The sequence below is a fragment of the Miniopterus natalensis genome, chromosome 15 (genome assembly GCF_054644295.1).
Source record: "Miniopterus natalensis isolate mMinNat1 chromosome 15, mMinNat1.hap1, whole genome shotgun sequence".
Classification (NCBI taxonomy): domain Eukaryota; kingdom Metazoa; phylum Chordata; class Mammalia; order Chiroptera; family Miniopteridae; genus Miniopterus; species Miniopterus natalensis.
This window is the reverse complement of record NC_142095.1, coordinates 1933033-1958846: the sequence shown is the minus strand read 5'-3', so window position 1 is coordinate 1958846 and position 25814 is coordinate 1933033. Positions and strand designations below refer to the sequence as shown.

Below are 25814 nucleotides of genomic sequence, written 5' to 3'. Positions count from 1 at the left end.
CCACGGAAGGGAGTCTGTCCTGGCTCGCGGGGCCCTGTCCACATTTAATATCCACCCGCTGTGTTTTACTTCATCGCTCCGGGAGGGCTGTCAGAGACCCCGGGCCAAGCTTCCTTAAAATGAACAGACTGAGCGCGGGAAAAAATCAGGTGGGACTCCTGCCTGTGTCTGCAGTTTAAATTCCCAACATGAGACCACACACACACACACACGCACGCACACACATGCACTCGCTCACACACTCACACACACGCACACTCACACGCTCACACACATGCTCACACTCTCGCACACACACGCTCACACACACACTCGCACACACACTCGCTCACACATACACTCTCTCGCGCACGCACACACACACACACTATTCCTCTTGTCCCTCACAGGCTCAGGAGGGGCGCCCGTTCCCAGCACAGGGTTAATAACTGTAAACTTTCTGCGGAGCAGGGGTGAGGCCTAGAGAAACCGCTGTCACCTCCGCCATGACCATGTCCTGGCACTTCTTGATGAACTTCCCCTCGGCCTTGACAATGGTCTGCAGGAACTTGATGTACTGCACGTTGCGGCCGTGCGTCTCGATGCAGTGCACGAAGTGCTGGACCACCCGCTCGTTGATCTCGCTGCACAGCTGGAAGTTGTTCATGAAGATGTGCTGCATCGTCACCGCCTCCAGGATCTGGCAGGGGACAGGGAGGGGTCAGCGGCAGAACAGGGCACACCGCGAGAGAAAGCAGAGCCCGCCCCAAACTCTGCTCTCCGCCCTCGCCTCCCGCGCTGCCTCCGCCGCAAACTTCCCATCACGTCCAGCGCACGCCCGGCGCTGAGCAAGTCGCGCTCGGCCACGTGGTTAGCAAGGGGGCACCGGCGCCCGGACGAGAAAGGAACCAGCCGTAAGGGAGGCCCGCCCCCCAACTTCGCCCCCATTCTGACTTCCACGACCGGCTCGTCTGGCCTGTTCCTGGCCCTCACGGGTCCCTTTCCACCCGGCGTCTTTGGATCCAAATCACACTTGTGACGCTGTCGTCCATGCTGCTGCGTGTCGGCAGCTTGTCCCTCGTCACTGCTGTGGCCGTTTCACTGAACAAACCCCAATGTACGTCTCTCTCCACTGTAACGGGCACCTGGGGAAGCGTCCAGGCCCAGCGACGAGTCGCAACACTCGTCCCATCCAGACGCGAACAGCGCTGCTCCGGATGTTCCTGCGCGTCCCGGGAAACTGAACGCACTCGCTTCCGCTGGGTTATGCCCGACCGAGAGCGGAAGTGCCGGGGCGCGGAGTTGAAATGTTTGGCGTCAGAAGACACGTCCAAGCAGCTTTCAAGAGACGCCAGTGCTCAGGCTCCACCATGGCCGTTCCAGGTCCGTCCACACCGAGCGCCGTCCGTCCTTTCCATTTCAGTCGTTCTTCGTCTGCACCTGGTCAGTCGCCCGCCACGAGGACATCCTCCGTTACGGACGGTCTCATTTTACAGGCTCTAACCCACCGTGAAAAGGGGGTTGTCCGATTTTTCCTCATTGACTTTTCCGAGCTTGTTACATATTCTGGACACAAATTCTTCACTGGACGGACGCACTGCCAATGCCGCCTCCCCTCCCGGCCGTCCCGCGGACGCCTTGTCATTTAACAAACAGGCATTTTTAAAGCAGTCCAACTTACCTACATTTTTTTTTTTCTGATTAGAACTTTTAGCAGACTGTGTAAAAAAGGTCCCTTTCCACAAGGTCACAAAGACATTTCATCTTCTCTTCCAGAAGCTTTATTTTCTACTTTTTACCCAGTGTTACTGAGTAACAGTAACTGAGTGCTTTGTTACTGTTTCGTTGGGTAACTGAGTGCTTTGTTACTATTTCGTTGGGTTACTGAGTGCTTTGTTACTGTTTCGTTGGGTAACAGTGCTTTGTTACTATTTTGTTGGGTTACTGAGTGCTTTGTTACTGTTTCGTTGGGTAACTGAGTGCTTTGTTACTGTTTCGTTGGGTAACTGAGTGCTTTGTTACTGTTTCGTTGGGTTACTGAGTGCTTTGTTACTGTTTCGTTGGGTTACTGAGTGTTTTGTTAGGGGTGGGGTGGGGGGCTTTAAACTGTTTACCTTTTGCCTTTTCTGTCTCTTAACACGACAAAGATGGAAAATCACCCTTCATCCAGCAGCCCTCTTCCTGCAAAGCTCTGGCAGTGCTAAGGGTGCACGTGTGCATGCGTGTGCGCCGTTCACAAAATCAAAAACTAGACATTGCCTAACTGTCCCCTAATCCGAGAGTGGCTTCTACAAAAACTTGCCGCCACCTCTGGGGTGCCACGTAGCCATCCACTCGAACGAGAGACACTCACGTATTTCCCACCTGTGAAGACGGCCACATTGTGTCACGTGGGAAAGCGAGGTGCAAAACATGTACCGTGTCCCCGTTTTTCTTTAAAAACTGCAACATACGTACTTAACATATTTTAAAAACAGATACTTAGCAAACTACACTGTTACGTAGTTACGCTGCAGATGAATTATTCTGCGTTTCTATAAACACAGAGAACCTGTGCCTCACTCGGGATGGTGGAGAGAGGATCCGCACCTCCCTGTTGCTGAGGGGTGATGTAACGAGGGTTATTATTAAAAAACATACAAATGTACCTCACCTTGGCCTTATCAACCTGCCCTCCTTCCCCTTCCCGCTCCCCGCAAAAGATGGGGAGCTTGTGCCAGTGAGAGTGGTCCCAGCGGCCAACAGCAAAGCACCAGCCGTCCCCGCCCGCCCCCCGCCCCTGCCCGCTCCGGCCGTCTCACCCCAGGGTTGAGAAACAGGTTGATGTGCTTGTGCAGCAGGGCCTGGTTCTGCTGGTTGCCCGCGCAGAAGTTCTGTAGAAACTCGTGCGCCAGCCGCATTATCTCCTGCATCTTGGTGTCCTCTGCCTGTGTGGGGCGGGACAGGAGGAAACATCAGGCTGCCCGGTGGACAAGGGAGGTCACCAGGAGAGAGCGCTCGTCTCGGGCCACGGGGGCAGGGCCCAGGCCGCGCCCAACACCCGCTCTCCAGGGCTCTAGACGTCGCTGGGACCCACTGCATGAGAGCCCTGACCGCTGCCCTGCCCACCCCGGGAGGCAGCCAGCCACTGCCATCCTCTCCCACGAGCCTCGGGCAGAAGCAAAAGGTTTTACTGGGGAAAAAGCCAGTCCTGTGTGGACCCTGGGAGAAGGCCTCTGGGGTCCATTTCCAGCTGTTGCCGGACCCTTGGAAAGACGGGTGGGGTCTGGGCCACGCGGGGTCTGGGGCATGGTCGGGGCCGGGGCCTGACCTTCTCGTAGGGGATCTGCAGCAGCTCCAGCACCACAGCGTGCGCGCTCATGTTCCTGAGCAGCCGCTGCTGCTGCTTGCGGCTCTTGCGCAGGGACGCGCTCTCCTGCACGCACAGCTTGCTGAGCCGGATCAAGATCTGCAGAAAGGGTCGGCCAGCGTCTCAGTTCTGAGGGCCTGCGCGGTGGCCGTGCTGATAACACCACGCTGCGCACCTGCGACTGGCTAGGACAGAGACCTTACGCACCCTCACCCCCCACCCCCCCCAAAAAGCTGTGAGCGACATGGGCATCATTTCACAGTGTCTGTCTATCAAATCATCACCTTATCTATCAAATCATCACATTGCAGATGTTAGGGACATTATAATTGTGTCAGTTCTGCCTCAATAAAGCTGGAAACAATTTTTTTTAAAGAAATTAACCTCAGAAAACTAGGAAACCTCAGAAGACTAGACTGCAGGGGGTGGAGAGCAGGGAAGCCAAAGGGATCACAAAACATTAAAAACCTAAAACAGGGGAAACTCTTCCACCATGAAGTACCCCTGCTGATGGCATCAAACAATCGACGTGGCCGCCCAAGTCCTTCCAGAATAACTAGGGGACAGCGGCTTCAGCAGCAGGTGGATGGCTTCAGAGAGCTCTGTCCAAATGCAGACATGTGGCATCACTGCCCACGGACGTGGGAAGACCTTGGTCTGGGGTACTGACCACAGAGCTCCAACCGCCTGACTCCGACCCACCCCACACGCAGATTTCTAGAGCTACGCTCTGGTGGACACTGCGCACCGGGCGCCGAGATAAACCCGTGAGTTACAGCATCCGACCCTCATTCCACCGCAACCCGGCAAAGGAGCACCTGGGACAGGTACGGAAACTGAACCCGTGCAAAGAGCAAGTGGAGGAGCTGGATTCAAACCCAGGTCTGACCCTACAACCCACGCACTGGACTTCGAGGTCTCTGTTCCCGGTTCAACTTCACATGGATAGAAAGTGACCTGCACCTTCACCGTGACCGCCGCACGCGCCGCTGCTCAGAGGACCGGGGGAGAGGGGCGCGGGCACTCACCTCCTTGACCACCCTGTAGTTGTAGCTGCTGGTGCTCTCGTGCTTCTGGGACTTGTTGTTCCCCTCCTAGGACCAAAGCGAGCGTGAGTGAGCTCTGCACCCCTCTGGGCACCTGTGCGTTGGCAGGTCCAGCACCCCCTTACAAGAGCAGGAGGGCCGTGGGGTCTCCCCAGTCTCGCTGGGCTCCTGCCCATCACTTCCGGGCCCACACGCGCTCCTCTCTGATCCAGGCCGCTTTGCTGACGTGGGAGAGGGTGGTGGGCCAGGCAGGGCTGGAGGGCGGGCTCTGCCCCGTGAGTTTTTGAGGGAAACCTGGTCTACTGCACACGGCCCAAGGAGACCCGGGAGAAGGAGCTCAACTGCCGCTTATTTCCCAGGACAAGGGCTGTGCCCCTGGCTACTTAACAAGCTGATTCCAACGAGAACAAAGCCCATCCCATAATCTGCATTTGTATCTAAACCAGAGCAGGAGGTGGACTTGTTCTGAGGAGCCCACCCACCTCCTCTGGGCGCTACCCGAGTGGCACCTACCTCCGCCTTCTTATGTTCGTTTTCTCCAGACACACCGTCCATGGTCTCGTCAGGGCCCTGCCCCTTGTATACCCAGAGCTCGGACTTCTCCACGATGGACCTCAGCTGGTCCAAGTCCTGCTTGATTTGCTTGTAGTTGTCGACGTCTTGGCTGGTAACGAGCAGTTGAACCTAAACGAGTGCAACCCATTAGTGGCAACGATGGACCACACACATGCACCCATACACACGCACATGTGCACACACAGGACATGCACATGCACACACATGCACACAACAGACCACACACAGAGACATACATGCATGCACACACGCACCCACGTGTGCAGGGTGCCCCACACTACCTGTTTGAAGGCCTGCAGGACCTCCTGTCTCTGGCTGAAGTGTCGGAAGAGCAGCTGCAGGGCCCCCGACACCAGGGGTGGGTAGTCGTGCATCGTCAGGTGCAGCAGGACCCGGAGGAAGGTCCTGCCACCGTGGTCGTCCAGGTCCAGCGGGGTGTTCTCCTCACTGCAGGAGCCCGAGGGAAACGGCCCGGTGAACCACAAACGCCCTCCTCGCCCTTGGGCACCTGGGCCCGGACACCTCCCCTGCTTGGGTTTCCAGCACTGCAGTCCACCCCAGGGGATCTGATTTTTAATTAGCTCCTTTAACAAAATAGCTGTGTTTCACCTTCAGCTGTACTGTGAGTGTGAGGAAAAGCCATCACGATGGTCAAATTTCAAACCAAGTCCCCGCCTTCCCACGGTGACGGGACTGGCTGTGCCACCAGGTTCCCGGCTCCCCAGCGAGGGGCCCCTGCCTCGTTCGCGGTGTGAGGACGGCACACAGCTGGGTCTCTCCTACGCTGCTAGGTCGTTTATTTAAGGTGCAGTAACTCAGTGCCTACCCAGCTACCCATGGTGAGTTCAAGTTTGTGGCCACTGACATCTCGGTCCCACCAACCCACTGACCAGGAACCTGGATGTCAAGGCAACGTTGTTGCCATGAAAGAGCCAAATGCCTCTCCTGTGCTCTGCACTCATCTCGGCACAAACCGGCGGCGAGCCGGTCAGCCCTGCAAACCCCACTGTGAGGAAGGGGCACTGCCCTCCACCATTCCAGTGCACTGCTCTTCAAACCGGGGTTAATCGGCACAGTGTCGGGCGTTATCACTATCTGTGTTATTTGAATAAACTATGAATAAGCGTGGCCTGGGTCACACGGCAGCCACCACACCACTGGGCACCGCCACTCGGTGACTATGCCAGCACCCGCCCACGCTTACACCCAATGACAGCCGAGTGGCGAGACTGCCGTGGCTGCAGCAGCGAGAGCAGCTCAGGACTAATCACGTGACTATTTGTGCCACATGCTCCAGAAAGGTGAGAGGACGGATTCCCTGCTAGTCGGTTTCAGAAAAGTGACAGGAGAGCTGACACCACAGGGCACACACGTGTCATCATGCCAAACCCAGAACACTCTGCGTGGCAGATAAACATCATCATCCATGTAGTAATATCACTAATTCAAGTTTCATTATATTTAGCATTAGAGACTCTGGCCCAACATATTCATGGAGATGGGGGGGGGGGGAGGTCCCAGCCTTACAGCTGGAAATGTGAGTAAAGCAAGTTGGAAGCGCCAGCCCCCATCACCAGCTCACCAGTCACACAACAGACCCAACAGTGACCAGCAAGAACCACCCGGCTTAGTCCAGCCAACCCACAGAACCGTGAGAGGCCGCAAAAATGACAGCTCTTCCAGCCCATTACACGTCTGGGGTGGTTGTCACGCAGCAGAGCGTAACGACGCCAAGCGTCTACACTGCAGGAACTACGTGCAGGGGGTCTCCGTTCCAGGTCTGTGGGTATCTGAGTCGTAAAAGTAAGTACTTGGGTCTCAATCGTGTTTTAAGTCAACTCTGAGCAACCTGATCTTTAAAAAGGGTTCACACCTCAGTTCTGGACGGCGACAGGACAGTGTGCTTTTGTTGCAGCTGCCGGGGCCATGAAGGGCTCGGGGATACACTGTAGCCCAGCGGCCCACAAGCGCACAATGTTGCTAACCCCACTCTGGGTTCAGCCCGTTTTCTTTCAACCCTATTTCTCACCATTCAAAAAACCTTGTAATGTGTGTATTTGGGGCAACCTCCTTAAATCCTTTCTGTTGTAGGCAGGAAACACACACACACACACACGCCCCCCAAGCCAACTAAGATCGTCTGACCTGAGCACGAAGCATTAGAAAGGCAGCAGCCAAGCAGCCTAAACCCAGCACAGTGGCGGAAGAGCAGCTGAGAGCCAGGAGAGAGGAGCCCCAGTCTCAGACCCACTTACGAAGCCGGAACTGGAAATATACTTTCCTTCCTCCGAAGATGCCCTCCGCCTGCTCCTCGATGTGTTCAAAGTCCAGAGCACCTGCAAGTCAGGGAATGAGCTTCACACGTGGACGGTCCGAACTCAAGCTGCTGGCAAACCTCCCCCTGTAGCCCTGCCCCTCCCTGCCCACGGTCAACCTCGAGTCTTCCAGGGTCTTCCACGGTGAGAATGAGCCAGGTCAGCCCTGTCTCACTGCCCCTGGCTGGAGGGCAGGGCCCCACACCTCTGTCGGTTTTCTACACACACCAAGACCCCCTGTGACAGCGCAGGGTGACCCTCCTGCCAGGGGAGCTGAGGCCTTGGTGGGGGGAGTATTTCTGCTCCCCACCCTGCCCCCCATCTTTCACCATTAGCTCCTGGGCAGGGAGTAAAAGTGGCTAGTGGGCAGTAAGTCTTCTTGGAGAGTTTTGTTTTGGGTTTGCTTTTTTGGCATTTCACGTAACCGCACACTAGAACCCTCAGTCATTGTAGGGCCAAGACTCCAGGATGTAAGGAAACAAGCCCCATCCCTGGAGGCTCTGGGCTCTGTCAATCATTCCCCTGCCCCCAAAGAGGAACCCCTAGGACCTCGTTCCAAAATACAATCATCCCCCAAACATGCCCACCTTACCCTCTTTCTCAAGTGCACTGTTTGGATCCTGCTCTCACCAGCCCAGGTGCCACCTGGACGCACTCACCCGGCACGTTGCTGGGCCCCTCCTGGCTGCTGCTCCCGGAGGACGTTTCCGAAGTCTGGGAATTGCTTTCGTCGAACTCCCGCTTGAATATACACAGGAGGCAGGAGATCCTGTAGTCCAACCTCACGTTCAAGATAAACTACAGATTCAAGTGGAAACGGAGACAGAGCGGTTACAGGAGCATGCCACCCGCGACCCGCCGCCGAGCCACTGCGAGCTGGGCCTGCTGTCCTCGGCATTGGCCACCCTGAGCACCAAGAGAGCCAAATACCTGGCTTCGATTTCAGGTCACTGTGACCACCGACTTCCGTGGGGCAGGTCAAGTCTGCCCACAGCCCCTCAGCGTCCGGCGTGGACTTCAGCATCCCGGCAATTAATTTAGCAACTAGAGTCACTCACCCTCCTCTGCACCCTCTACCAAACACCACGTTTCAGCGAGTGCTGAATGCTGACCCTGGGCCTTGAGAATGGGGAACGTGGCTGCTTTTCATTTAAGAGAATTAACAGGGGAAATACGTTCTTACTGCTGAAAGTGGGCTTGGTTTGTGCTTATTTTCGATTGCCTCAGGCCCCCTCTGCGTTCACCTCCTGGATCCCCTGCCCTCTGCTCCAACAAAGCCATTCTTTCCATGACTGTTAAAGGAGCCAAGAAGGAAGGTGGCCACCTGGCCTTAGGTGAGGCCCTTACCAACACCCTCCCTCCCCTTATCTCCTGGCCCCGGTCCCCAGCGGCTTCCAAACCATCCTGACCCTCCTTGTATATTGGCAGCCTCAGCACTCATCACTATCTAACAGTAATGTCAGAACATAGACTCTTTAGAAGCAGGAATATAACCCATTTTACTCAGGCTGGGTGGCTAAGGCTTAGAAATACTTGGCTCAGGATCGGTTTCAATATAGCTGCTGAGCGAGCGAAGGAACATGGGAGGCGGGGGCAGGCAGGCCCTGCAAAGCTGAGGGAGCCTTGAACCGAATTCAGGACCCTTGGCAGGGAGTCAGCTACACAGAAGCGCCAGTGGGTGCACTCGAAGCAAAGGGAGCGGCAAAGGTGCGCATGGAGGCGACTGCGGAAAGCTAAGGGGACCTCAGGAAGCTCGGGCGAGGCTGGGGGGACAAGGGCAGGTTGGGGAGGGAGGAGACGATAGGGGAGGGGTGGAGAGGAGACGGCAGGGGAGGGATGGAGAGGAGACGGCAGGGGAGGGATGGAGAGGGTTGGGTCCTAGTGGCACTCGGGGCTGAGCCGAGCGTTTCCCTCCATTCCCGTCCCAGAAAGCCAGGGCCCATCAGAGCAGGAGCGGCCTACACACGGCCCCTGCGGGGCACTCTCCCCCCACCTCCTCCGGCTGAGGGTTACCTGGAGGATCTCGATGATCTTCAGCTTGGTGTCCATGACCATGATGTCCTCCTTCTCCGGCTCTGCCTGCTTCACGTTGCCTTCGGGGGCGGCGGCCATGGGGGTCACGGGCAGAAAGCCCCCTCCCCGGAGCACCACCTGGGTCATCAGCTCCCCGACCCCATGGATGGACCGCATCACGTTACTGCCTAAAGGGCCAGGACAGACCTTGGTCATGAGCGTACCCTGGGTCCTCAGCTCCCCAACCCCATGGATGGACAGACCTGGGTCCTGACCACACCCCTACAGAGCGCTCTGAGGGGCCTGGCACGGACCACGAGCTCTGAGACACGCTATTTAACTGTCTCTGTTCTGACAGATTCTCAGGACCCTAGGGACCTGAAAAGATTAATAATACCATCAAAAAACTAGGGGCTTCGAGGAAGACTGGAAACAATGTGAGTGTTGAACTCCCCAAAGGAGAATTTCTGTGTATTAATTCACCTGCCAAACGTTACTGGCCACCTACTATGTGCCCGTTGCTGTGCGCAGACCAGGGACACAGAAGTTAATGAGGCACAGACCTGGTGCCGCCCGACAGCTGCCCGGACCGAGCACACAGCTTACCCGAGGCCCAGTGTCCTCACCCATAATGAGAATGACAGAGCCCGACGGGTAAATGTGCGCAAACGGCTGCGCACAGGCCCGGACAGAGCGGGAGGTGCGCAGCTCTCGGCGCTGTGAGACCAGCCAGAGGCCCACGCGCACCCGCTCTGGCCTGTAACAGAGGAAAACTAAACACAGAAAGGCAGCTTTTCCTATTCACAGGCTGGACACAGGACACCAGCACAAGCCTGGGTTTTACGTCACGTGCACTAATGTCATCATCGGGGACCCTGTGGCACACCGAGGTCAAGGACAGGACACGCCCACCTTTGCTCTCCTCTCCTTTCGCCATCGGGCTGACGGGGAAGACTGTGGTCACGTGCACGCAGTCCAGGATGGCCAGGAGGATCTTGGTCAATCGCAGAAGGTCGGAGAAGTTGTAGAAACCAAAGTATATGAGATTCCTCGCTAAATTTACAACCTATTGTTTAAAAAGAAAGAGAGAAAGATGGAATTAAATAAACTGCATCCTTCGGGGCCACTTTATATCAACTAGTTCGTAAATGACCAATTCCGACCTCCCTTATAAGAGATGTACATTTTGCCTACGATTTCTGATCAAATTTCATTTTGTAAGAAAGTAACAAGAAACGAAAACCTGCAAAGCTGATCTGCTTTGATGACTAGTTAATAAAAGGTTGACCGAATCGGTCGGTCTGAACAGCTTTCCCAGCATAACCCCAGCCAGGTCCTCGACAGGTCCAGACTGCAACATTGTAACCCTCGTGGACACAAGTCCTCAAAAGGAAAAGCGCCTCGAAGAGAAACACTCTGACTCCAAGGTAATAGGACGTGTCCTCAGGTGGTTACTCTGTGACAGACCCGAGCACAGTCTGTTCCTGTCTTGTCATTTTTAACACGGTAATAAACAGAGTATACAAATCTCCTGTCATTTTACACGGCGCAGGTCGCCCTGAGCATTTCTCCTGCGTGTGACTCCCACTCTGCCGGTGGCTGGGATCTCCGTTTTATTCTGCAATAAAGCTTGAGCTGAATCCCTTTTATGACAAAACCAGCGTACCGTGATAAAAATCTGAACTATTTTCTCTTTTCCCCAGAGAAAGACGACCAGTGGGAAGCAGGGGACACACAGACCTCCCCGTGAGTTACCTCAAACGTGAGCTTGTTCTTTTCCTTGTCAGAGAAGGGAAACCTCTGACAAACCACGTCTCTTAAATACTCCTCCACGAACTCCATGGTCTGCGCAAACCTCTCCTTAATTTCATCTTTGGAGGTCCCGCTGCTGTCATAGCTGGAAAGAGAAAAGAGGCAAAGATGCCAGATTTCAGCTTCTCCCAGGGAGGCCTCCCCAGCCACTTGGCCTCAAAAGCCAGCAAACGCCCCTCCCCACACGCCCCACCCCCATCCCGGCTTTATTTCCCCCCCTTATCCCATATCACCCAGGTCTAAATCTTAGCCATTTGTACTATTCAGCATCTGTCTTCCCCCACTAGCGTGCTTTTTAGAGAGAGTGGAAGGAGGGAGAGAGGAGGAAAGAGAGAGAAATATTGATGTGAAAGAGACACATCGATTGGTTGCTTCCCACACCAGCCCCAACACGGGCCGGGGACTGAACCTGCAACCCAGGTGCAGGCCCTTGACCTGTAATCGAACCCGCAACCCTTTGGTGCCTGGCAGATGCTCCAACCACTGAGCCACATAGGTCAGGGCTCTTTGCCATCCATTTTATATTAATCTTAGAAAAAATAACTTCACATCTGTTGTCTGTGGTTGACTAGACTTAGCTGGACCACATGTGGTTTGTCCCACAGAACAGCATAAACATGGTTTAAGAGGCCACGCGTCTTGACAGGGACACGGCGCGGAGGGGCGGCTCACTCGTCGATGGCGATCTCGGACGGGATCTCCGACCAGAGGCGGGCGTATTTGACAGGCGTGACCTGCTCCTGGGGGTCCCGGTCCACGTGCATGTGCAGCATGAGCCGGCAGAAGGAGGCCCGCAGGTCGTAGGGCAGGTTCTCGTCCGACATGCAGCGCAGGATCAGGTCCACGTCCAGCTGGCCCGATATCTCGTTGATGGCCAGGTACTGGCGGTCGAGACACATCCTGGCAAAGAGGTTCAGCTGGTACCTGGAAGGAAGGAAATGACACAGATCTCATGCTCCGGAATCATTGTGGATGAGCAGAACCCACGCAGGATGGGCCGGCTGGCCCCGGGTATCACAGGAGCAACAGGTGGTCACCTGGACTTACAGGACAACACCCCCTAAACTGCTACTACAAAAGGCACGTGCAGGCTGGTCATGAGGACCTGCACCTGGTGACTCCAGTTCCCGCCGTTCTTCTGACCTGGCCACACCCAGATACCAATGTACAGCCTGAGTCGGTGAAATAGTCCCAGTAAACGTTCCCACTAAACATCTCAGGTACACATCCGTCTTTTTGCTGGACAACCCGAGGACACCTTGTGATTGCTTGGCGTCATCACAAGCCGGGCACAAACGCCCCGGCGCCGCCCTTTGGGCCCGGCCGCGCCCTCACCGGTAGTAGCTGAGCACGTCGCGGTCCTCCTTCTGCCCTTCCTTCGCGTCCTGCGCCAGCTCCCGCACGCTCTTGCTGCGGATCTCCTTGCCGCTGTCTCTCCAGAACAACCACACCTCCTCCTCGTCTTCGCCGGCCTCCAGGGCATTCTCCCCGGAGGAGACCCCCTCGAACTCGAACCGAGACAGAACCAGCCTGGGAAGCGAAACGGGCGGGGAAACGCGTTGTTTCGGAATCCTTGCTGATCTGACCAACCACAGCAAGGCCCGGATCCCGCCAACGTCCCGCAGTGCACAGGACCGTCCCGTAATCATTCCGCCTCGGACCTGAAAATGCCAAGGTTGACAAACCCCGCCGCAGCCCAAACCCAAATTAAGTTATGCGTGAGAAACAAAAAACATCACTAGTTTAAGGCATCATTTAGTTTTTGGATTTTTTTTTTAAAAAACATTGTCCGTATTACTGGCCCTATGCTTCTTGGGAAAGCCGTTCCCTTCCTAAAATTAAATCGCTGCTATTAACCAAAACTGCAATGGACCAGTAAACACTTTTTGAACAGTGATCACTTAAAAACTTTTTTCCAACACTGAATTAATACTGCCTTTAACATTCAAAATAAATGATTTTACTTAGAGAACTTTCAACTCTTAAAATTAAACCAGGTGCGTGTCAAATGCTCCCAGGTGAGCTCGAGTTACTTTGAAACCAGCACGTAAAGAGGCGCCTCGTGCACAGGTGGCCACACCGAAGCTCACTGAAGGCCCCGACCAAGGCCTCCGCAAAGGGACGCTCGGGCACCGGCTGGCCTGACTCCAGGCCAAGTCTATAGAAGCTGTGGGTTCGGTTTTCTCACTCACAAGTGCAGACACCCATCGAACCACACACCTGCCCTCACCATCCCTTCCTCCCCTCTGCCTGGAGCCCGGCCCCACTCACTTGGTCTCGATGAGGATGTCGCCGTTGGCTGGGTTCAGCACAGCTTTGCATATCAGCTCCTGGGTCACCGGGATGGACTTGTTCATGGACACGCAGAGGTCGGACAGGTAATCTAGGAACCTACCGGAGAGAGAAACCGAACAAGGCGTGACCTGTACACAGAGCCAGGTGTGGCGCTCAGAGCCTGACCCTCTGTAAAAGGTGACATTTCAGGTCTGGGTACCAGTGTCCACTGTGCCACCAGAGAAGGAAGGAAGGAAGGAGCGGTACCCGGAGTGGGGGAGGCTCCGAGGCCCGACTGCTGAGCGGCAGCCCCAGCGTGACCCTCACCAGCCACGCCCTCGTTTGTGCTGTCACCAAGGGAATTGCTCAGCCTCTCTGAGCCTCGGTTCCCATCCGCAGGGAAGCGTAACCTCCGAGGGCTGTTCCGAGGAGTCAATGAGGTAATTCGTGTGGGACGCTCACTTGGCTCTCTCCCTGCCAGGTGAGAATGCTCCATAAAATGTCATTTTTATGGGTGGGAGGAGTCGTTTTTCCAAAAACACAATCAGGTGTGCAGGCTGACTGTGTGTGACGCCCACGCTGTGCACTCTTCCACGCTCGCTGGTGGTGTGGGTCTCAACCAGGAGAGGGAGGAGCGTGGGGAGGGCGGTCGGTGTGAGGGAGGCTGTGCGGGTTCTACACAAGCAACAGTTCATACTAGAGACACTCAAGGGACAACCAAGCTGGCAAAAGACTCGCGAATGCGACTTGGGGCGGGTGCTCTGACCGATAATCGGGTGCTGAAGAGTAAGTGACAGGCCACAGCTATGGCCATTACTGAGCACCTGCTCAGGGCCAGGTGCTTCACGTGTTATGCTCATTGAATTTTCAGTTACCCAGTTAGCAGGGGAGGAAATTCAAACTCAGAGGGAAAGCCAGGGTCACCCAGCTTGCCGGAGTCAGAGCTCAGATCCGCCCCAGGTCTCGCCCCAGGACCATGCTCTCAGCACGGCTCATCCAGGTCCCTCTGAACACCTGCCGGGTCACACGGGCGGGCCCCTGACAAAGGAACTCCGGGAAACGCACTGCGACCCCGCAGGAGCCCTCACCTGGGCTCCCGGTTCTTCCGCACCAGGCTGACGAAGGTGTCGATCTCGGCCGCCGTGATGTGCTTCTCCAGCAGCTTCCGGTTGTTGTGCAGCAGGGCGGTGATGGTGTCCTCGGCCAGCACGTCGTAGCCGATCTGCTTCTGCATGAAGCCGAACTGCTTGGCGATGTACTCCTGGGGGGGGGGGAGGCCCAGGTGAGCTGAAGGTCGGGAGCTCGCGGCATCCCAGCAGAACGTCTGCCCCTGGGGACGTCCCCAGGGACCCCTCCCCACAGCTGCACCCAGGGCAACTCACCCCTCAGCCCAGCTCCACTCAACCTGCCCCATCAAAGTAATTCAGCAAAATACCCCGTGTCTGCAACGGGCCTTTTATCACATGTGCAGCATACACTTTACTGTTGTGAATTTTCTAAAAGGTCAAAAGCTGTTTTCAGCTCTGGTTTTACTCCTAATTCAAGAAGAGTCAGCTGTGCCTCACTGCTCTATACCAGAGAAGACACGTTTTTAGAACAATGGTACCCACTCTTATCTTTATCTGGGGTGCAAACACATGTTTAAAGTCAGTAAGGACATCTCTCTTTGGGGCTCAGACGTCACATTCCATGAAATACTTGCAAACCCATAGAGACCTCTGACAAACATTAGTTTCTATTCAAACCTATCTCCCTGCTCCAGACAAACGACGTGTCACCTCCAAGCTCTAGTGGCCCCCTCTTTTTTTAAAATTAATTTCAAAATCCTGGAAAGTGTGCAGGACAAACAAGGTGGACAGGGGCCACTTTTCCACCCACATGCAATCAGGATGCGGGTTGGGAGCTGACCGGCCTTAAGGACAAATTACCACCATATCCCGCACGCGACCACCAGGCCAAGGGCTCCATGCACGGGCGGGGTCAGTCCGTCTCCTCTGAGCGGGCATGATGCCCTGGGACTCACAGGAGCAGGGCAGACGGAGCGGAATAAACCCTCTGGCACACCCTGGAGCAGCGGTAAAGCTGGGGGGACAGCCTGGAGCACTCCCAGGACCCAGCGGTCACCTGTCTGGCCGATGCACACAGCACCCACGGAACACGGGGCTTCACATTTAGACAACAGCAAAGTCAGCGGTTTAGAAACACTTGCTAACGAGGTTTATCTAACACTTTGGATCTTCACTTAAGATCCACACCGTCTTTATGACGACAAAAAAAAAAAAATTAAACTACAGAGAGGAGTTCGAACTCAAAAGCCAGACAGAGGGCAGTTGGAGCTTAAGAACTAAAGCCTTTCAGAGTCAAAGTGGTAAAAGCATTGTTCTGCGGTGCAGTGTCCCCCCCGTATCCAAGACTCCACTTTCCCAAGTTTCAGTTGCCCAGGGCCAACCACAGTCCAAATATATTAAATGAAAGTTTCAGAAATAAACAGTTGGTAGGTTTTAAGTTGTGCGTCATTCCGAGCAGCGGGCTGAAACCTCGGCTCCGTCCACCCAGACGTGAAGCATCCCTTTGTCCGGCACCTTCAGTACAAACACAGAATCATGTCCCCAAGCCTTAAGGCAACGCTCCGTAAAAACTAAAGATGTGCCACCAACGTGAAAAAAGAAAACCTCACGGCAAGGTGGCCGCGAGGGGAAGCCTCAGGCTTCCTGCTGAAGGACTCAGTGCTACACCTTCCGCAGCTGCTAAACTCCACTTCCTCCCTAGGAGCAAACCTAACAGTGAGCTGTGCTCCGCCCTTCCCGGCCCCCGGAACCCGCAGGCCGTCTCCGAGCGCGGCGAGGACCCGCCGGCAGGCACCTGGTTCTTCCGGTAGTCCTGCTGGGAGTGCCTGAGCACCCGGTAGCAGAGCCGGCAGATGTGCCTGAACGGGGCGTGCCGCTGGTCCCCCAGCTCCTCCAGCCGCAGCATCGGGCCGTCGCCGCAGTCCGTGAACGGGGCCTGCAGCAGCTTGAAGATCTGTTTGCAAAAAAAGAGAGGAGAACTGTCACCGCCCAGTGTCTCACGGCGGACCCTCCGTCTGCAGCTAATAAAACCTCAAGGTTGGCTGGACGGCCCAGGAAAGTCTCTGTCCAAACACAGCAACCCTCTGACGCCGCATCGCTCCGCCCACGGGGACTGGGCACCTGTTGATTCCGACTTCTCGCGACGCCAGCCCCACCTGCCACTGCTCACCCACCTGCTTGAGGATATTCTGCTCCCGCATCAGCTTCTGCCGCTCGCGGTTGGGCTTGGAGAAGACCACTTCGAGCACATCCTGACCGGAGTTGGTCCCACCGGTGACAAAGTAAACCAAGTCCTCGAGCAGCTTGGTGACCGACCTTGGGGGCAAAGAGGCTGTTACACACTGGAGGGGCTCAGTGTCCAACAGGTAGGACGCTGCCCGCGGGGTCTCAGGCCCAAGGCACCAGTTCCACAAAAGGAGACCCATTCACCCAAGACCTCAGAACTGACAACGAGCCAATTACCAATCAGAGTGACACAGGCAGGGTGTCCCCCAAATGTATACACATCTTGACAGCTGATCACTCACTTAATTCTGACTCCTTTTCAGGTTTAACTGATTTGAAATAATCGGTGAAACCAGACTAAGCTTTGAACAAAGAAAATTCATCCTTAAAGTGTCACTGGACTTGTTTTATAGGGACACAGAAAAGATAAAATTTACTGTGCAAAATGGGCAACAGCCGATGAATCGAGGGCACAGACACCGAACGAAATGATTCCTGACGCTGGCGATTCCACTGCTGCTCGTTACCAGCAGGGCTTGGGCCACAACGGGCATCAGTCTGAAAACAGGCGTCGACAAAAAATTATTCATTCCTGCAGGTTCTTTTAAACGTTGAAAATGAGCTGTGTGTTGATCACCACTGAGTTCACAATCATTCAAAGTGTGTGCATGTATTTGGGGGACACCCTGTAGATGACACATCAGGGTCCCCGGAAGGATCACCACCTTCGCAAACTATCAGTCATCACATTTTATCTCAGAAGAGCCTCCACCCCCAACGTTTCATAAGCTCGTCCCAGAGACGAAGCGATAGGATCTTTACAATTTCAGAGACTTTCAAAAAAGTGAAAGCGAACGACACGATTGCTTGAAAACCACAGTTGATTCGCCCACAAATGCTGAGACCTGTGCTCTCCCGCACGGCTGTTCTCCCCGCCCCCCGCCAGGGGTCCGGAGGGTCCGCAGCGGCCGGGGAGCACGTCTGGTCCCCGCGGGGCCCCTACCTCCTTTCGTTCTGCGTGATGGTGCCCTTCTCCAGCTTCCCGGCTATGGAGCCCAGCACCTTGCTGGCATCGTTGGCGAAGTCCAGGTCCCGGACCTCGGCGGGGGAGACGGGCACGATAGCAAACGCCTCCTTGTCTTCCTTGACGGGCGAGGTGCCGATCTGAAACACGGGGCGGTGTCTGTGGGCAGCCTGGCGGCCGAGGGCCGACGTCAACACTGCGCTTAGGGGACACTGGGCAATGCACAGAGCTGGGAGCTACGCTGCAGACAAAGCCAACTAGACACGGAAACATCCGGAAGAAAGCGCCCGTTGTTACGTCGCTGCCTCCAGAGACCGGTGGTGTCCGGACAGGGCGGCAGGAAGTGGGGCTCCCCCGTCACCGACAGTCCCGCCCGTTACGGGGAGCACGGCCGACTCGCGACCCATTTACAAATACATGGGGAAAGCAAATGTCCAAGGCGGCAACTCCTGACTCTAAGTCACAGTGGTACAGGGCTGGCATGGCACCAGGCCCTCAACTTTTCTATGTACCTGAAAACGTTCGTAATAGAAGAAGGAACCCCAATAACCTCCCCATCACTAAATAAACCTGGTGAAGTCCACACAAGAGAAAATAAAGGTTGGGGAAAATCAACCGGTATCTGACGCACCCGAGGGCACAAGCAACCACCCCCCAGCCCAGAACATCGCTCAGGCTCACATGAAACCCGGACAATTGCTCGACCTCTCGGGCAGAGGCCACGGGAAAAAACAAAAGGCGCCGGCTATTTCAGAAGCCCGGGCTCGCTCTACTGGGTCCCTGGGCAGAGGGCTGGCATCGCACTCAGGGGTGTCGGGGACTCCAGAAGGGCCCTGTGTCAGGGGGGGGGCCGAGGGGCGCCGGCCCCGGCCCCGGCCCCGGCCTCACCTTCAGCATCACAGGCTTCTCCTCCTCCTTGTCGATGGGGATGTTGGTGCTGTGCACCCAGGTGTTGGTGCAAAGGTGTCGGAGCCGGACGTAGGAGTTCCTACGGGGGAAGAGGGGTTCGGGTGGGAATCCTTAGGTTCTCCACAGCCGCCGGCCTAGGACACATTCTATCCAACAACGAAACCACCAAAGCAGCCGATGCTGGGGAGAGTCAGAGACGCCCCAGCAACCCTGTTGGGCTTAAACATTTAAGATTTGGGACTTGCTGCCTGTGAGTGGCTTAAACTCTCCGAGCCTCAGTTTCTCCATCTGTGGGAAGGGGCGATAGGAACACCTATCTCACGGGGCGTTTGTGAAGATGAAATGAGAGAACACACGTGTGGCACTGGGCACGGCGTGCGGTCAATGCTCGGGAATGGCAGCCGCTACTCGGGAGACGGCTGCTGACTTTATTAGGGGTGAGCTTTGTCCCGTTTTATAGGCCAGTTATCCCCCCAGAAATTCTTTCTTCTGCAACAGAACCAAGAGTTAAATGCAATAAAGTAACCAAAGACTGGTCTGATTTCTGAATACTTATAATAAAATTCACTTTGTACTCCATGAATTTCAAATATTCCCTTCTCTAGAATTTCTCTTCAACTGTTCACTCAGTTCACCAGGAGACCCCTCCGCTGGGAAGGACGAGAGGAACGCAATGGGAACACCGAGCTACGCGACCTTCAGGTCTGGCTTGGGGACCTACACGTGGCACTTCTACCCAACCACTGAGGACTCACCATTGATGAGCCAAAAAAAAATTTTTTTAAATCAGACACCATTCCAGTGGGCAGTCAGAACAAGGCCTTTACCACCCCCCACCCCCCGTGGAAAACCTTCAAGAAAGACTCCAGGACACCGGCCAGGCCACAGCCACCGGCCTGACTCGCGGGGGATAAGCCACGTTAGAGTCGCACCTGGGGACAAGGCTGTCGCCTCCGCGGAGAGTGGTGGGGTCTAGCTCAAAAATGGAGGAGATGTCGTTGCCTTCGGGCACGGAGACCAGCGAGTACACCATCTTCTCCTGGGCGTTTCGCAGCCTGCTCCGAGAGGCGTCCTGGTCGGGGTCCACCTGAGGAGCCAAGGCCAGAGTCGGGTGCTGTGGGCCGCGCCCATCGCCGGCACCAGCAGGGCGCGGGCCCCAGGAGGGGAGGAGACACGGCGTGAGCAATGGCAGGAAAGCTCCGGCGCCTCAGAGCAGCCACACGAGACGGGCGTGGCCTCCACGAGGGAACAGCCACGCGCTCCCTCCTTGGGTTGCAACAGAAATATTTAGAAAAGGGGGTTATGACTGTCGCCGTCCGAAGGCGGCGTGCAGCAGGGGACCCGCCGAGCCACATCCAGCTGGGCAGAGGGGCAGCAGCTGGAGAAAGGCGTCCAGGGGACTCGGTGAAGGGCCGTGGCATGAGCCACGGTGACACTGCCTCGCGGTAATCGGATGCAGCCTCTTCCCAGGAGGAGAAATACAACAAAGAGATCTGGCCCCAAGTGTCAGTAAGCAATGATCCCAGGGTGGCCAAGAAAATACCCGAGAGGTCAGGCCAGCCCTGAAAAAAAAGTTCGTCGTTAATCGCGAGGGCCGCCCACAACAGGGCGGGGAGGGGCCCGGCTACGTGAGCGTCTGGCCGGGACTGACGATCTCGAGTGAGGCCGGATGAGCGACGACGAAAGTGTCCCCGAGAACCTAGACACCAGAGGCCGCCTGCCTGGGAAGGCGGGAGCAGGTGCCCAGCCCAGCCCCCGCTGCTGGAGGCTTCGCGAGGCCGCTCTCAGCGTGGCGACGCTAAGGGGCTTGTTGGCAACGATTAGTGTCGTCCTTGCAGGATGACAACCACCTGCGTCTACTCGGGGACATTTTTTTTGGTCCTTAGTGTGCTTTGCTCAGGCGGATGCCCTGCCTCCTCCCTGAGGGGCGCGGAGAGGGAGGCGAAGTCTTAGGGGCAGAGGGGAGGAGCCTGGAGACGGCACCCGTGGGCCCCACCCGAGGGCTGCAGGCCGTGGGCAGCCTGATCAGCTCGCCTGCAGCCCCAACTCCTGTCTGCAGAAAAGAGAAAAAGAAAAAATGCTGCTTTTATACCCCAAACCTGCCTCCTCCCTCTCCCGAGCTCCCGCCTCTAACACCACGTGGACCTTCCGGATGATCCCACACCTCGCGGTTCCGTCCACAGCAGCGTGAGAACCCTCCCGGGAGCCCCACGCCTCTCCGAGCTCCACTCGGGACAGGGAGCTTTGCGTGGACCGTCCTCTCCCAGCCACTGCGACCTGCAAGCCGTCCCCACGCCACGTCCACGGTAACCCCACCTGGTTCTGGTTTACGACCGCGGGCCGGCAGCGAGATCTCAGACACCTGCCGAGCCAGAGGAAAACCAGCACTGCGTTCAGGCCGCGTCCGGCGCCAAGAGCAGCCGCTCACCCTCTGCGCAGCTCTGGGTGCCCACGGCCTCCCTGATGGCGGGCGAGCGCCACCTAGTGGGAGCCCAGGCACAGTGCAGAGGCCCTCGGGCCGGAGCCGCCCCGGAGTCGCCCTCACAGCCCCTAGGCACTGGGTCCCGCGGTCCAAAGGCCATCGCCCCCACCTCCCCCGCCCGGCTTCCCGCCACATCCCCGCTCCCTGCAGGAGGCCACAGTCTCCTCCAAAGTAACCTCGGGGGACACGTACTGTCCCCCAGACGGCAGCAGGGGGACCAAGGAGGCAAGTCCCACGAGGGCAGACCTTCCTCTCAACATAAAGTCGTCTCGGGGACAAGAAGTGTCAGGAGAAGGGACACCCCTGCCTCCCCGTCTCCGAGCGCCCTCCACAGTGAACGCCACGCCGGGACGGGGGGGCGCAGGTCGCCGCGCACGCTGGCAGAACTCGGAGGAAGTGTCTCTACCTTCCGTTAACGGTGGGAAGAAAGCTTTCACACCGGGCTCTGGAAGTGGGGAGAAGAGGGCCCCGGGGAGAACAGAGGACAGGAGGGGAAGCCCCCCAGCAAGTCCCAGTCCAGGACATGCCCTCGGCAGAGCCCCTCTGCGTCTTCTCCAGAGCGAATGTCCTACCCAGATGCAACGAGAAGGTTCACTTTCCAAAAATGACGATGTTCTCTTATCTCCACCCAATTCCCGTCACTCATGGGCCTACTGTAAAGTCCCTCCAATTCCTTAGGGAAAAAATAGCCCCAGTAACACCTAACCCATGCACCAGAGACCATCACGTGGACGTGCTACGTCCAACAGAGCAGCAACCGTGTGGATTTCTGTTACCCCTGCACCAGAAGGAAGCCGGGACGAGGAAACGGCCTCATCCACACAACTCCTGCCCTCCTCAGCCCACCGCTGTGGACGCCTGCGCCCCAGGAGCCTGCGCATCAGCACCGACTGGCAGCGTGGCCTCCAGAGAAAGGCCCAGCTGGCACTGAAATCCCTCCCGCGTTACAAAGGCCATGGCTGACTCTGCGGAAGCAAGAACACACGGTTAGACAGCAGTGTGTCTAACAGACGGCAGGTGCACCGAGCCACCTGTCACCTCCACCGGCTAACGGGCACCGCCCACCTTGCACACGCATTCCTTGAAAATTCTGAATGAGTGACAGATTGGGGTCAACAGCAAAAGAACATTTGTTTGTAAAACGCCGTCTCCAACCCTGGAGTCTTCCGAGAGATACCACGAACTTCTGCAACTTAGAGACGGAGACCCCTTGAGCGAGCACACACACAGCATCGTGACGGACAGGCCCTTGAACCAATCAGGACACAGGACATAGGACTGCCCGCAAGAAAGGCCCAGACGAGACCGTCTCTGAAGGCGGCCGATGGCGTCCCGTCCCCAGCACTCAGCGACCGCGGCGGGCTGGCGGAACAGCTGGCCTCGCCCTACCAGACAAAGACGAGAAGGCTCTGGCCCATACTTACTGAGGGCTGAAACTCCAGGCACTCTTCCTCAAAGTCAGGGTCTACCTGATGGGAAAGAATCGTTGGAAATTAAAACATCCACCCACTGCTCAAGGACTCGGCCCCACTTGCAGGAGGCGCCCAGGCCTGCGAGCACCTCCGAGCGGCTGAGAACATGTCCCTTCCCTCTGCTCACGACACCAGCATGCCACAACACGTCACAGGACCACAGCACGCACGGACCTCCCGCCCCCGACGGGCGGCACACAGCAGTGAAAAAAGCCTGCGGTAACAGAAGACCAGTCTCCAGTCTGACATCCTCCCGCTCACTTCAGTGAGAAATAAAAAGTCTGCGGCCTCAGGAGCTACACTCGCTGTGGAACAGAGAGACCACCATGGATCTTGGTTGAGCCGTGGAATCGACATTTCCCACAGCTGGAGTGGGGTCCCCGATGCCCTGGGCTCCGTATTAAACTTAACTTAGTGTGACCTTTAGTTCTTAAATAGTTCCAAGCCACCAGTTCATACCAATGTCAGGCATCCTGGGGGGCTGGTACATGAGACTTGGGCTTCCCTGGGGTCAGGGAGGGGCTGCCAGCCGGGCTTCACCCTAAGAATCTCTGCGCAGCCCCAAATGCTGTCCCCAGACCATGGGGGGTCATCTGATGCACGACTAGAATCTGGTGGGAACGTGCATCGTGCATCGCCCAGCAGATCGTAGTAAAACTCAGCACCTGTCACACAGGAGGGTAGCTCCTTAACTTGGCACAAAAATTAAGAGGTAAATTCCTCCTGTCCTTCGGCAATAAGTCTTGTCTTTCTTCAGAAACCCTTATCAGATGTTTAAGGTGAAGTTCATTTCTTTGACGCTGACATTCCTCTAAGTCAGGGGTGGGGAACGTTCGGCCCGAGGGCCGTATATGGCCCGAGAAATCCTTTGGTCTGGCCCTGCCAAGGCCTCCCCTAAGAGAAGCAGTTCCAGCCATCATATTAGGGGTGAGTTAATTAAATGTTTGTCCAAATACGGCAGGCTAATTTTTTAAGTTGATAATTTTGTATGGCCCTCGAATGATGTTTTAAACATCCACATGGCCCTTGGCAGAAAAAAGGTTCCCCACCCCCGCCTGAGTACAAGATAAGCCCTGTCTGTTTGTCCCACTGATGCTCTGAGAACTAGACGCCCCATGAAACTAAGTCTTTATGCGCCTCAGTGCTGCCGGCATCGCAAGCCACGCGTCTCGACAGCCGTGTCTCAGGCGTTCCCGTCAGGAGCAGGGTGGGCAGGTAAGATGTGGGGAGAGCAGAGCTAATGAGCAAACAGAACCGCAGTCCTAGCCCCAGGTTAGCCTCCTTTTAAAAGATATATATACTCTGGCAGCAGCTTTCAAATGCACGACACAATGTTAATTGACTGCGGTCACCTTGCTGTCCATCACGTGCCCAGGACAGCATCTCCTCTCCCCACATCTTGATGGAAACCCGCGGGAGGGACTAGGTGTGTCAACCAGTTACCTTTCCTTGTCTGTACGCAGGGAAAGGAGGCACAAGGGAACAGAAAGGCAGGACAGGAGCAAGTGCCTGGGCGTCACCCAAGCCCCTCGCTGCCCAAGGCCTGCGGGAAGGGAGGGAGGGAGGAAGGGAGGGAGGAAGGGAGGGAATGGGGCCGCGCCAGCCTCAAGGACGAACCCGGGGCTGCACTTACCTCTGCCGCTAGGTAGTGCCCTGTGGCCAGGTGCTTGAACCGGAAGAGGCTGTTCCAGTACCCCGCTCCGCCGCGGCAGGGGTCGTGTTGCACCACCTGTGAGAGGCGGAGGGAACCGTCAGGGCGGAGGAAGTGTCAGCCCCGGCCGGGGACCGAATCCCGGCCATCGCACACACATCAGGGTCCGGCAGCGACGTTTACCAGCTGAAAAAAATCAGTATCTCCCAGCGAACCCATTGTGTCGTATGTGATGCCAGAGCCCAGGCACAGGAAGCGCTAGCAACACGTCTCCCAGGAAATCGAGTCTCCCGGTTAACGTGAGTTGCGACAGAGAAACGGCGAGAGAGAGAAAACCAGGCGGAAGAGAGGATTCGACAGCCGGGGGAAGGAATTCCCGGTGTCGGTGTGTTTGCCTCCAAAGTAGACGCTGTTTCTGCCCCAGGCGCACCAGCAGCGTCGGACGTGGCGGGATGGGGGTTCCTCTAGGAGCCCCAGGAAACAGGGTGGGCATCCCGCCTCGGGCCCCCTTACCTCCACCTCCCACAGGGCCTTGGAGCTGGTGGCGGAGGTGGCCGACTGCCGGCCCGTGGTGCGCAGGAACACGTGCTGCTTCTTCCGATGCTCGTCGCAGGTGAGGAACTTCTCCTGCTCGGCGTGGAACAGCCTCACCACGTCCCCCTGCGTGCCACACCGAGGGATGAAGGAACGTGGACTTCAATCGGGACACCGCCGCCGCCCGGGGAGAGGCCCGCGGCCCAGCCACGGCGCCCACGCTCACCCCCTTCAGTATGTCCTCCTTATTGTCGCTCCACTTCATGAAAAGCACGATCTTCCAGCTGGTGTTGCAGTTGACGGAATTGACCTGGGAGAGAATCGGGGCTCACTTCACGCTCCCCTCAGGGCAACTCTGACTTCCAGCCCCAGACCCGAAGGCCGGCACCCTTGCGGTTGAGGCGGTGCAGGCGCCGGCCCATTCGGAGCGAAGGGCCCGCCTGAACCAGCCACGGTGTGCGCTCCCCGACTACACCGCCAGGTCCCGCCCTTCTGGAGCGACATAGTCCCTCTTCTCTAAGTCTCTTCTGCAGCCAGAAAGTAAAGGCCCAGGGAAAACAAATCCTTATAAAAGGGGACGCACTGCAAAGGTGAGAAAGCGTCCAGTGTCTACGTTCTGAAACGTTCGTGACACTGAACTCTTAGTGACAGTCCATCCAGTCCTCAGCCACACCCTGAAAACAGGAGTGACCATCGCCCATTCCACAGACAGGAAGACTGATGCCCAGGGAGCCTGGGGGACTAACCTACAGCCCTAGAGCTGGGGTGGGGGCAGATTTGGGATTTGAACCCACACCTACTGACTCCAGAGCTGTGTCCTCAAACATTAGACAACTATTCACGTCCCCACTGTCCCTGTCCTGTGTCCTGTAACTGTCAGTTTAGAGGCTAAGGGGGGGAACTGCCAGAAGCAAGTGTCACTCAACAGGGCTGCTGGTGGCCGCAGTGGATCCTCCTGAGAAATTAGCAAAAAGCACTCTCTCTAAAAGGACAAATTAGACAAGAGTGCCCTTTGGCCAGAAAAACCTGGTAAGAGGGTCCCTTCTATGGCTTAATCAACTGGAAACCAATCCTCCCATGACTTA

General features: G+C 56.4%; 1 protein-coding gene across 1 annotated transcript in view; it reads right to left on the bottom strand.

The window, feature by feature from the left end:
• Nucleotides 1-25814, bottom strand: part of ITPR1 (inositol 1,4,5-trisphosphate receptor type 1) — a 180086-nt gene that overhangs the window by 81109 nt on the left and 73163 nt on the right. The window contains exons 9-32 of the mRNA XM_087824685.1: nucleotides 24956-25039; nucleotides 24709-24855; nucleotides 24178-24273; nucleotides 22497-22541; nucleotides 19523-19677; nucleotides 18570-18669; nucleotides 17661-17821; nucleotides 16606-16747; nucleotides 16227-16385; nucleotides 14453-14625; nucleotides 13362-13481; nucleotides 12426-12620; nucleotides 11763-12014; nucleotides 11034-11175; nucleotides 10191-10344; nucleotides 9279-9466; nucleotides 7925-8063; nucleotides 7228-7286; nucleotides 5232-5393; nucleotides 4888-5058; nucleotides 4357-4422; nucleotides 3290-3427; nucleotides 2781-2906; nucleotides 479-679 (exon numbers count right to left, since the gene is read on the bottom strand). Of these exons, the coding sequence (XP_087680811.1) occupies nucleotides 479-679; nucleotides 2781-2906; nucleotides 3290-3427; nucleotides 4357-4422; nucleotides 4888-5058; nucleotides 5232-5393; nucleotides 7228-7286; nucleotides 7925-8063; nucleotides 9279-9466; nucleotides 10191-10344; nucleotides 11034-11175; nucleotides 11763-12014; nucleotides 12426-12620; nucleotides 13362-13481; nucleotides 14453-14625; nucleotides 16227-16385; nucleotides 16606-16747; nucleotides 17661-17821; nucleotides 18570-18669; nucleotides 19523-19677; nucleotides 22497-22541; nucleotides 24178-24273; nucleotides 24709-24855; nucleotides 24956-25039 (3375 nt within the window). The remainder of the gene's footprint in view (nucleotides 1-478; nucleotides 680-2780; nucleotides 2907-3289; nucleotides 3428-4356; nucleotides 4423-4887; nucleotides 5059-5231; nucleotides 5394-7227; nucleotides 7287-7924; nucleotides 8064-9278; nucleotides 9467-10190; nucleotides 10345-11033; nucleotides 11176-11762; nucleotides 12015-12425; nucleotides 12621-13361; nucleotides 13482-14452; nucleotides 14626-16226; nucleotides 16386-16605; nucleotides 16748-17660; nucleotides 17822-18569; nucleotides 18670-19522; nucleotides 19678-22496; nucleotides 22542-24177; nucleotides 24274-24708; nucleotides 24856-24955; nucleotides 25040-25814) is intronic.